We start from the raw sequence: 12272 nt of genomic DNA, 5'->3' as shown, positions 1-12272 counted from the left end.
GTCCCTCTAACGTCTCTCCGTCGCGCCCATAGGTCGCGCCTCCACTGCCGCTATGCATGTGGAATTGTGGGAAATTGAGTTTAAGTGCCGAACTATAATTTAAAGCTAATTGAAATAATGAAAGCGCTTGACTTGATTCAATTATATTTATATTTATGTACGTTTATCTTTAATAATAATGATTTGACATAATGAGTTTGTTTTCACCACATGCACATTTATTATGCTCGTACTGTGCGTCTGACAATTTATATTTTTGTGGATTCACGACCAAAGACTGACAGATTAAATCCGATGAATTGAGTACAAATGAGAAAAGGACCCCAATGGAAACAAGCCAAATAAGCTTTCTTTGATTGGACCTTGTATTGTACTGTACTTCCCTATGCTTGTCCATGCAAATTGTTAAAAAAGTATTCATCAATCAATGAAAAATACCGTTAGTCACAACTCTATTATTATGGATCAGAGCTGGTGTTCTTTTACAGGTTCATTTTCTTCACCACTAGAGAGCAGCACTCTCTTACATTACTTTCACTTTCACAAATAAACCTCATAAACATACACAGAAAGGGAAGCAAACCTATGATAGGCCTATGATAGGCATAAAGCATTAACTGATTCGATAAATTGTCACAGTGACAAATAGCGGATCTAGAAGCTTGTAGTTCTAATTTCGCTCTGAATACAGACTACACAGTTGTGGCTTGGGATATATATTTTTTTTTTACATACTTTATTTAGATTTTTTGTCAATTACAAGACACAACAATATACAAGACATCAAATGACAGAAAAGTACAAGAAACACACACAAAACAAAAACAAGGGGACATATGGGTGGGATTGATGACCATTAGAGAGCAGGGATGGTTATGTTGCACCATAGCAGCCAGATATACAGAACATATAGGCTACTCAACTTGTACTGCAAGGAATGGCATCCACATCTTTTGGAACTTTAGCTTGTATATTTTGTCCGTCATGACGAATTTGTTCCAGCTTAGCAATGGAGAGCATCTCGTTGAGCCATCTCTTGAAACATGGAGAAGTTGGAGACTTCCAGTTTATCTGCAGCCTATACATTGTTTTTGCAGCAACCATACCTGCCTTAAGGATCTGTCCTTGGTGGGAAGGGCGGGCCACATTGTCTCATCAGAGCAACCAAATATTGCTAAACGGCAATCTGGCTAAATATCCTTTCCCAGTTGTCTGAGAACCAATTAAATCATGTTTACCCAGATATGACCAATAAACTTGAACTTGAAACCAAAATGATGTGACAGAGAACCCTCTGCAATATCACATTTATCACACATATGGGTAAATTTGACTAAGTTTAGATTTAGAGTATAATGAAATCTGTGCAATACTTTAAATTGAATCAATCTATATCTAGAATTGATAGAGCAGCTCTGAATACTAGACAGGCCATGCCTTGGGATTTTGACTTTCCCGTTGTTGTGCCTTTTGGTCACCAAAACGTTTGAAACCCCCCCACATTACAGTCTAGCTTCCAGCTCACCCTCTGCTCAAAAACAAACAGTAAACATGGACTTTCTTTTCAGATGAGCTCGCCTCTCTGACCTACTTATAGGCACTAGCATCTAACTGACTGGTATGCAGACAGAGTGAGTGTTCAGACATGAACATTAGAGCAGATGGCTTCCCAGTTTCCCATTGGATTTACAGCCAGTACATGATTAATGGTGCTTGGCCTCCACAGCTGAAAGAATAAGAATAAGCTCACGGAATTGGCTCAACAATTCCACAAGCCACAAGACGGTGAGTCAAGTGTAAACAAGATTAAACAGTCTTTCATGACTAATGATGACCACATCCTTTCCTCTGGTCAGCACTCACAATGATAGTTCCCCTGGACTCATAGCACACAGCAAAATCCGGAGTGATAATTTAACTCTTGAGGGCGTGCTGGTCTAAACTACATTCCTCGACTCTGATCTAACTGATTAGATAAGAAGGGTTCTGAAACAATATCCTTGATTTAAATCATCAGTGTGGCAATTTGCATGTTGTAACTTGCAAATTCTTTGCATGTGTTTTTGAAGGCTGTATAGTTCAGGAAAAGCACACTTTCAGTGTTGAGGCAAACAGCATGACACAGTTAACTGAAACCAGCCCAGTGTGTGAGGGTAGAGGCCTCTCTCCATCTGCAGGGAGCGAGCAGTTGGAGCTAGAGAGACCAGCTGCCAAAGACTTGATTACCCTTCTTCCCCACCTTCCCAAAACCAATGCAGCCTTGTGCTGTTCCTGCCCCTCCAGCAGTGCCCGCTCTATGATCCTTGCTTCTTGGAGCCTGCAGCCTGGAGCTCCAATCACACATGCGGGCTGTTCCGTAATAGCTCTAACCTCCCCCGTCTATTCACCGTGTGAATAGACGCTCCCTCCTTCTCTCCGCCTGCAAGCATGCCCCTAGGAGGCTGGGTCTTGTTCTCCAAGCGGTCTCACATACTGCTCCACCCCTCTCACTCTTCAGGATCACGACTGCAGCGACGCAGGAACTCTTGGCCGTGTTCATGGATCCATTTATTCGCCACTGGAACAAAAAATGAACTCGATCACCCAGCCATCCAAGCAGAATAATTAATTAATAATGAACACATTCTCTTTTCAATAGAGGGTATGCGCGTGACATCATCATCAAACCCAGAAGTTATGCAGGAATGCCTAATGAGTGGCAAAAAAACTACTTTCTGGCCTTGACAGCCCATACATCCAAACAGAAAAGTCCTATCTGATTGCATTAAACAACATTAAACAATGTTAAACTCACTTTGCCTGTTGCTTTGCCACTCGATTTGCCACTTGATGTGCCATACACTTTAAGCATGCGCATACCCTCTATTGCTGTATGGGTGGCATACCCGTTTCCCGTTCCAGCTAATTTTCCCATAGCTTCGTTTGGTTTGCTCGGCAGAAGATTTGAACTGGAAAGACACATGACACCTTCACATGCATGGTTCCCAGTTCAAATCTGCTGCTGATGCCGAGCCAATCAAACAAAGCCACGGCAAACTAAACTGGAAACCTATATGCAAATGCAATCCAATATGTTTCCCATATTTAATCCTGCCACTGTGTCTACACAGCACACACACGTCTGTGGTCTGTGACATCAGTTTGGTCCTGGCCACATGTATCCAGGATGAGGTGAAATGGTGTGGAGTAGAAGCCAACCAGTAGCATATGTTTAGCATCCCAGAGCAGCACTCTATGAGTGACTTGCACTATAATACAGTACAGATGTTGTCTAACTTTCATACAATGACTCCTGTATGATAGAATAACATCATTGTAGTACTGTCTCTTACCCCATTTGTCCCCAACCAGTACAGGACAGCCAGCATGCAGGGTGTCACCATCCCCTTGGCCATTCCTGTGGAGATTCCACCAGAAGATGGCACCATTCTGGAATATGAGAAACAGTGGAAAGAATAACCTCAGTTATGTTGTGAAACTCTGTGTTCCAAGTATAATGAAGAAGCAGTTTGCGAGAGAACTGCGACTGAGAGCTTCTACAGTCACTTTATGTTCTGAATTCCCAGACAGTGAAGTGAAACCCCAATAAAAAGCTGAACACCACAGTGGGAGCAATAAAGTGTCATTGTGTCAACAACAATTAATTTAACTTTAAACAATAGCCACTTTACATTCATGTTAGAATGTGATTGTGCACAGAAACAGGGCAGTGTAAAATAACTGAGGTAAGAAGACAAAAAGGGAAACTTTATAATGCCTGACATACTATTAAGTCAGTGGTTCCCAAACCTTTCCATGTCAAGGACCGCAAATAATAATGTATTTGGCTGCAGACCCCATCTGAAAATATGTTATGCCAGGGACCCCATACAAGATTTGTGTTGTTAAAACGTAAAGAATTATAATTATTATAATCAAGATCTTTTGAAATTAGCAGATTTGCAAGCTCACATTTTTTCAAATAGCCAATATACTGTAGGGTTGAAGTGGTTAAACTGGGGGGACCCCTGGAACCCCCCAAGGACCCCTGGGGCCGCCCAGACCCCACTTCTGTAAGTGGTGCATTTACCTTCACAACAGGGATACTGAAGTCAGCATAGATGAAGGCTGTGGATCCTCCTGCCTCAACAGAGCTGAGCTGTGTAGTACAACGCCAATTTAGCAAACTGTTACTTCAAGATCACATGCAATAAACACAAAAAATATTAAATACATTCACTCATCTGCATATCTTGATAATAATAGTGATAATTAATAATACACGATACGATACAACAATCTCAAATAGAAAAATAGTAAGAAAATATATACTATATAGTATATACTGTATAATCAGATGTTCTGTAACACAAACACACTCCACAAAGTCCACATACACTGTATAACTGTTTTAGTAATAATTCACTTACGTATATCATAAAGGTTGCCACACGATTCCCAGTTTTAAGCTTGAACAGAGGGCTTGAAGCTGACTGGTTGCATTGCATGTTGCATGGAAACAGAAAGTAATTTAAAAGTTAGCCATGTACAGAGGATCATAGACTTTAACTTACAGCAAAACCATAATGAAACTTTTTATACCTGTAAAATTAGCGTTGAAATCCACTTACCGTTGCATGGTCAAAATGGGGTTCATAGTGTCCACCAATTCCATAATTCACTACTTGAAGGTACTCCCCATATGGTTGATGAGCATTCAAACCTGTGAGTTTGGAAATCCGTTGGTCTAGCTGCCCAACAATGGGATGCACAGTGTCCTTTAGCCATGCACTGTAAAATAATAGTCATATCGTTATTGATCAACAAACATTTTACCCTGTTAATTTCCCTTCTTTCATCTGCTATTGTTATTATGTTTTATTGGTTTATTTCATGTATTCTTCTGTTAAGCGTTTTGTGACATTATTCTTGAGAGCTGCTCTACAAATAAAATGTATTATTATTATTTTGAAAAGAAGGGTCTAAGCAGAGGCTATGCAATCAGAAGCACTTTTCATACGATCTAGGAGAAACTCCAAATTACTTTAAAGTAAGACAGTATAACAGTGGAAGTAAAAATGACATATTATACCTCTTGCTGATGCGATATCCTGCTGTTGCTTGCTTTTCTCCAGATGCCACCACAGATCTTTGCAACTGACCAATAAAATTAGAAAACAGCATTTACTTTCACAAAGCTTTGAGCTCCATCTACACCCATTGTCACAACTTGATTAATGGCATGTGAGCATGCCCAAAATGAAAACTGAAAACAGATGCATTGTAGGTATAGGTAAGAATGTGGAGGAACAAAAGGCAAGAACACACACAAGCTGTCATGATGGAAGTTGATGGATTGGCCTTATCTGCCTCGCTTTTGATCATACCCAGACGCTTGATGTACAAGAATTTCACCACCTATAATGTTGCTACAAACTGTATTGGACATTATGTGTAAATTACAATATACACCTTGAAGTTTGAACCACAGTTTCTAGTGCAATTCTCTTGCATTGTGTGGGTAGCCATAATATTTTGGTATCACTTCATAACATGTAAAAGATCAGTCTTTAAAAACTTAAAAACTAATTGTACACAGAAAAAAGGAATAAACAAGTCTAGATGCAGGATTGAGTCTATTACTCTTCAAACCACCATTGGAGGGGCACTAGCCCCTCCAATGCCTAGCTTTTCTTTGTGACATCTTTCTTTGTGGATTTATTAATTCTTGCTTTAAGCATGCCCGCCTTGTGAAGTCATGTCGAAGCCAAGTATATGGACTTTTTATGTTTGTCTTATTCATGAATCATGCACCCCATGACGTCATTTGCCAGCCTTGTCTATGGACTTTTTTGTTTCTCTTATTCATGCCCCTCGTGACGTCATGTGGCTGGCAGCCAAGTCTATGGAACTATGGAAAATGCAGGAATAAAGCTTTACCTTTAGCTTTATACCTTCAGACTTAAAAACTTGAAATCCTGCAAATAAACAAAAGCAAAATGAATGTCATGCTGATGACACAGTTGACTTCTTCCTGCTCCAAAGGACTAATCTACTGGGCCTGTTTTTAATCAACCCACAAGCTGACATAATGACGGAATAAGTACAGGGCTTTCTAACTGAGCAGGGGGTGGAAGCCAAAAACTCACAGCAGCTATAGGACATCTTTTGAGTTACCAGATATTTCCAGAACAACTGAGTCAGCATATATTTCTCTTATGGCAATATTGTATCTCTCCATGCAATAAACCGTCCAATAGCTACTATAGTGATATGTTATAATATTGGGATAAACGTTTACCAGTGGAGCCTGTGGTAATTTGCACAGTCTGGGGGACTTGGACAAGTCTTAATAGTAATGTATCCCATATTTCTTCTAAGCCCCACAAAATTGTTGGAACAAAAACAACTATTTTTCAAAAGAGTTTCTTAGTTCTTAGAGATGTCTAATCCATTCAGCAATGTTCTACTTTCCTTTGAATGCCATCACAAAATAAAGGCACTCCCAACAGTGTGGATGATCTTTGCTTGTGCAAGGCTGATGGTGCTTTTACTGTTTGTCCCTGTCATTATTTTCTGACACGGAAGCTGTTTATAACCTGCCAATGTAAGCAAAGTTGTCCTGTAACTCAGATGAAAACATCTAACAAGCACAGGTCCAAAAGGTTTAACCGTGAGAAGGAAACAGAAAGATTGATGGGGAACTTCCTAAAAGAATTGTGACCAAAGGTCAAATTTACTATGAAATCCTGCGTCTTGCGTCCGTCACACCACCATATTTGACAATCCATCATGCCTTGTGACAACACGCAACGTCATGGAGACCCTTAGATCTCCATGGTCACACCACATGACATCACACCTTGTGACACGTCACACCACCATGTATGGCCATCTCCATATATGAAGATCACGACACTGACCTCATCTAAGCCTGGATAACCATACATGGAGAAGACTGGATCATCCTAGATCTGCATATATGGAGTCTGGCCAGAAACTCTTGTTGATCTGACCTCATCAAACCCTGTACACTCAAGACACGCTCCATATATGGTCAGTACAGAATTCATTCCATACCATGCCCTTTAGGGCGAGGCTGCTTCTCGCCCGTCTTACTGGTACTAATACTGTGGATTTCACTCTCCCCAACAGAATATCAATCAATCAAACACAAGGAGCAGCCAGACTATAGGGGCTGTATTTTACAAATAGCTACAAGGACAAGGACTCAAGTTTAAGAATAAATAATCTCTGGGTTAATTGTTCTCTATATCTTTATTGATTTTGCTGGTATAAAGAATAATAAGGGAATTAAGCCAATGTTTAAGATCAATGTTCTTGAATGTGATTGAGAATGAGAGCTCACTGTGCATACATACACCTGGCTGGGCCAACAGCTTGATCTTCTCTGCCTCAGAGTCTGTGATGAAGTTGTGGTACAGGACCACATATGGCTGTAGGCTTAGCACTTCACGTCTTATTGGCTGCAGCAGCAGTCCAGGGTTTCCATTGGTGAAATAGTCGCAGAACAGTCTGGGGTTTTTATAATGATTTGGCTGAAGAAGAAAGTATATTTGAAGCTTATTGCCAGTTGTGAACCAAGAAAGTAGCCTTTTCCTTTCTATACAAGAATACTAAACTTTCACACAAAGCAAGGTATACCCTCTCTCTATAATTCAAGAAATGATGAAGTGATGGATACCTGAGTGCCTTGGGTCTGACAGAGTCTCTCGTAGGTATTCCTTGTTCTTAGATAGGTGGTGTTGGGTCTCCTCAATCCATCACCATTCATAGGTAACGGTGGACTAATGAGCAACTTCTCATATTTCTCAACATTCAGCAAAACTCTCCCGTTCATTGGATCTGAGAGGAAATAAATAACCCAGACAGTTTAAGAGTTAAGAGAGGCAACAGTATCCCGAAATGCAATCAAATGGGTAGGCGCATGCTTTTCAAGCATTTATTATGATAATCATACATGATTCTTGGAATCAATATGGAAAATCGTAAATGCATAGTTTGTTAGGAATACGGTATACCTTTACAAAGCAACAAAGACATTATAGATCATGCTTGATGCAAATGGTGTTAGTTTAGACTTGTTGGATTCAGTAAAATGAGTGCACTGTTTTAACTGGAAAGAATTACCATGATGGAGTAACTCCTGGGAAAGGCTGAGAGCATAGGAAACATTTCCTGTCTGAAACAACAGTGACATAAGTTTAGTATTTACGTAGTGCATTACAACAGGCTGACTGGCTTACAGTACATCTGGTGCAGTGAGTGAGTCATTCAAATCCACCTTGAAGTGAGAGAAAGCCAGGTGGTCCAATGCATCCTCTAACGTGCCTTCATTTTCTGGGCTCCAGTCCCCTCCTGTTCCTCTGAACAAACGCACTGACTCCTCCAACCACTGAACAGAGTGGTAGTAATCTTCCTGCTCATAGGCAACCTGCAAATAGTCACATTCCATTATTCCAACATGTCATTATGTAGGTAGGCAACACTAAAGCAGAGCATTCCTGTGAAACAAATAGCAGGACAGTGAGTATTATCTTATTCAAAGGCTAATCATCAGATATAGCTGATGCTTACCTCAAACAATCTATTCCATCATTTTCATTTACAACTGTTTTGCATTTTTGCAAAGAAACATTTACTAATAAGCACAGCAGTTTTAGAAAAACTTTCTTTAAAGACTGATTTAACAGTCATATAAAAGCAGTTGCAGCCAGCTGTTACTACGTGCCAATCTGACAATTAACACCCCCCAAAAGTAACTAAGCATCTGTTTAAAGATAGTCAGAGATTATCTCAGCTCCTGTTGACTTTTCCAGAGTGGGATAATGCATTTTCCATACAAGGCCTCTCCCACACAGTGCCCTTCCCTACTAGAAGCACAATAGAAGAATGTGTTTTAGTATAAGAAAAGTTCCACAGTGGGAAGAATTCACCATTCCCCTCTCTGTCTGGACTCTGAAATCCTGCCACAGAATTACCGACAGGCATTGTACAAATTTGTTTTACACTCCAGGGGTGTGATGTTAATCAGTGAAACAAATTCACACGGCACCATCTGCCAAATGTCCTCACTCATTCACAGCTCCTTTAAATCATGCCTTAAAGGGGCATGAAACTCGGCTGATTTTGTAGTTTGTTTTCCAGTTCAGGTTAAACCTAGAGTATATATTAATAGAGACGGCATCGGATTTGTCCTCCCATCCACTTGCATTAAGTTGCTCAAAAGTGCATGAGGCGATTTCACTCCTCCTTCCGGGTAGAAACAGAGTGCATTCTGGGATGGATTGGGCCAAACACAACGCGCTGGCCGTTGACTATCATTGCATGCATTCACGTATGAAACAGCACTCACGTGTCATCATGAACGTGCGCAATGATAGTCAACGGACCAGCTCTGGCCCAGCGATACCAAATTCGACCACTATGTCCATTTCGACTCAGGGTTTCCTCCGGGTGTCTCTATTAATATATACTCTGAGGGTTAAACACTACTTTAAAACATGGCAGGCTAGAATGCAACTAATCAAATAATAATGAGTGTTTCTGATTTGCCTAGAGCCATGTGCGTGCCAATGTACAAGCATAGATATAGTTGTCAAAAGTATTGTAATGCACATTGGCACACTTTGTGTGTGAACAACTTTATGTGCAGTTCGGGTGGCCAAGTCATAGACTGTGACGTATGCGGAGTTTGCGGAAGTGCCGTTTACGCCTGTGCTTTGCGGTGGTGATACGTCACTGACTTTACCTCCGCGTTTTCAACCCAGCGTTGTGGCTGTTCGCAGTTTCCCTTCTGTGATGCGATGGACCGAAGCGCGGTCAGTGGCCAAAGATAAAGTCTGCCTTCGTTCAAAATGTACAGTTTGTGTGTGTCTCACTCATATTGCAATGGTTGCGCAAGCTTCTAGTATACAGTATGAGGAAAAACATTGGGGAAGCAAGGAGGGGGGAGGTGTACAGTAAAATAAATGAGGAGGTGTACCTTTCCAACCAGGAAGCAGTCATCACCAGATAGAGGAATAGATATTGTAGGCATGTAGATATCAATAGGCTTGCCGCTAGTAATACGTTGGAAACGACCTTGTACGAGGCTCCCCACTTGAAGAGCATACACATCCTGGAGCCTCATCAGCCCCGTAGCAGCCCCCTGAAGGTCCTCCAGTTTTGGAAGGCGACCCTCCTCTTCCCGGTAACTGGACCTGAGAGCTAAACAGCAGAAGGGGCAAAGGGTGTTAGGGGGTTGGGGGTGATGACATGAGAGGACACATGGGGAGAGGGGAATGATGGATCCCTGTAAAAACCTTAGTCTGAGGTGTTGTCAGACATGAGCACCAGATGTGTCTTTAAGAGGTATAGTGTAAGCCTTTATGTAAGCAACCTTGTGTATTCTCCTGGGCTTCGTTGCTGTAGACCACATTCATCCACTCTGACTGGAGCCTCTTGATCAGGGTGAACGCTAACAGTGGGTTTGCCATTGTGGTTGATGATTCATCATAAACATGCTGGTGAAGATCAGACACCTTTGCATAGAACCTGCAGAAGACAACATAGCCAGGGAACTGGAATGGTTTAAAAAGCCTTATTCCAATGATCACACTGTATCCTATATAAATTGAATAATTTAATTAACATTATTAATTAAATTAGACCCCTGTAGATCCCTTGTTTCGACTCTGCACATTACCACCCCCATCACCAACACGCAAGTTGCAAGACAAGCTAATTTATGCATCAGTATCACTCTCATGCACGCGCGCACGCACGCAGCTTCCTCCCTCCCTCTCTCTCTCTCTCTCTCTCTTTCTCTCTCTCTCTTTTACACACACGCAAAACTTCTGCAAAACATTCTGCACAAGCATAATGCATGATTAATACTCACTTTTTGACGTCCTCCAGTCTCTCTAACTCGTTGTTGATGTACGTTCCTAAATAACTTATCAATTTTCGTTCAACATCAATAGCCTGTTTAACATTGAGTAGCGACGTATACATTTCACAAAAGGTTCTGGGAATCACCGCTAAATTCAGAAGTCCCCAAATAAAATAAATATATTTAAAATAATCCATATTGAGTGCGCAAAAAATATTCCGTGAATCCGTGATAGCCTACTGCCAGTCAGCATGAAGTGATTTCCAAAGTTTGGTCACAGACACAGATAGCTTTAAGTCCCTAATTCTATCTGGTTTTGGAGAGCTTATCAGCTGCGCTTGGTCCCGCCGTCTTGTGCAAATCAAATGCGCCTCGAGTATGTCTGTGCCGCTGCTGAGAGCTCTCAGCTCTGCAGCCTGATCAGCTTTCAGGCACTCGGCTGTCGCTGTCCGCCCGGGGGGTCGACTCGACAGTCGACATGATGTATCCTAGACCTCCTATAGGCCTGCCTAGGGCTAGGCTAACCTGTGTAGATTTGGTCCAAACTTTGATTGATTGATTGATTGATTGATTGATTAGGTCTACGTTATGTTTGTAGAATATTAAAGCACAGGAAAGCACACTTCAATACGAGGTCTGCTATAGCAGTGGTTCCCAAAGTGGGGTCCGGGGACCCCCAGGGGTACCTGAGGGAGTTCCAGGGGGGACCCATCTATTTTGTTCATGTTCATAAAGTGCTAAAGTGTTTAAAGCAGTGGTTCCCAAACTTTTTCATGTCAAGGACCCCCAAATTGACACTACTTAGCCTGTGGACCCCCATTTGAAAAGATATGCCAGGGACCCCCATAAGAGAAGATGTACACATTTAGACGTCCGTATACATTTAGACGTCTACATTTAGACGTCTACATTTAGACGTATACATTTAGACAGTGTCCCCCCGAGTGCCTCCCCAGTGTCCCCCCGAGTGCCTCCCCAATGCCTCCCCAGTGTGCCCCCCCGAGTGCCTTCCCAGTGCCTCCCCAGTGTGCCCCTGAGTGCCTCCCCAGTGTCTCCCCAGTGCCTCCTCAGTGCCTGCCCAGTGTCCCCCAGTGTCCCCCCAGTGTCTCCAATAGCAATACAAGAGCAATAATACAAATTAATCTTAATGTATTAATCTTATTAATTAATTAATCAAATTAATTAATTAATCAAAATTGCGGCCTGTGCCCAGCACCATGCCAAAGCTTTTTCCTGCAGGAAACACTGCTTGTGGTTGTAAATATATTGTTATCCGTGTTGCGAGGATGAGGGGGTACCTGGAAATATATCTACCCCAAAAGGGGTACCTGGTCCAAAAAAGTTTGGGAACACCTGTGCTATAGGATATTAAAAAACAAAACAATATGGTGCATATGAT

The 12272-nt window shown here is 41.6% G+C and overlaps 1 protein-coding gene across 6 annotated transcripts; it reads right to left on the bottom strand.

Annotated features, from left to right (window-relative positions):
* Window positions 1-730: 730 nt before the first annotated feature.
* On the bottom strand, window positions 731-11247 carry p4ha3 (prolyl 4-hydroxylase, alpha polypeptide III). Of its 6 annotated transcripts, none has more exons than XM_080772652.1 (13): window positions 10883-11247; window positions 10382-10536; window positions 9986-10209; window positions 8247-8434; window positions 8131-8156; window positions 7685-7845; window positions 7362-7538; window positions 5072-5136; window positions 4611-4770; window positions 4410-4472; window positions 4070-4138; window positions 3333-3429; window positions 731-2557 (listed from the first exon to the last, which is right to left on the bottom strand). In XM_080772652.1, the coding sequence occupies exons 1-13, from the start codon at window positions 11068-11070 to the stop codon at window positions 2487-2489; spliced, it is 1644 nt and encodes a 547-aa protein (XP_080628778.1). In that variant the 5' UTR covers window positions 11071-11247; the 3' UTR covers window positions 731-2486. The 6 variants fall into 6 exon arrangements, 2 of the variants coding, with proteins under 2 accessions (XP_080628778.1, XP_080628779.1); XM_080772653.1 differs by having other exon boundaries at window positions 8131-8182; window positions 8285-8434; XR_013964639.1 differs by lacking the exon at window positions 731-2557 and having other exon boundaries at window positions 3359-3429; window positions 4410-4468.
* Between the last annotated feature and the right edge of the window lie 1025 nt (window positions 11248-12272).

Source organism: Protomyctophum bolini (genome assembly GCF_963924005.1).
Source record: "Protomyctophum bolini genome assembly, chromosome: 9".
Taxonomy (NCBI): Eukaryota; Metazoa; Chordata; class Actinopteri; order Myctophiformes; family Myctophidae; genus Protomyctophum; species Protomyctophum bolini.
This window is presented reverse-complemented; position numbering and strand designations above follow the sequence as displayed.

Excerpts from the sequence above, each read along its gene's own strand:
- p4ha3 (XM_080772652.1), bottom strand. The coding sequence starts at position 11,070 with ATGGATTATTTTAAATATATTTATTTTATTTGGGGACTTCTGAATTTA. Across the intron at positions 7,846-8,130 it reads CCAGGAGTTACTCCATCATG|ATCCAATGAACGGGAGAGTT; the intron begins GTAATTCTTTCC and ends ATTTCCTCTCAG. Across the intron at positions 3,430-4,069 it reads TCAGTATCCCTGTTGTGAAG|AATGGTGCCATCTTCTGGTG; the intron begins GTAAATGCACCA and ends CTCATATTCCAG.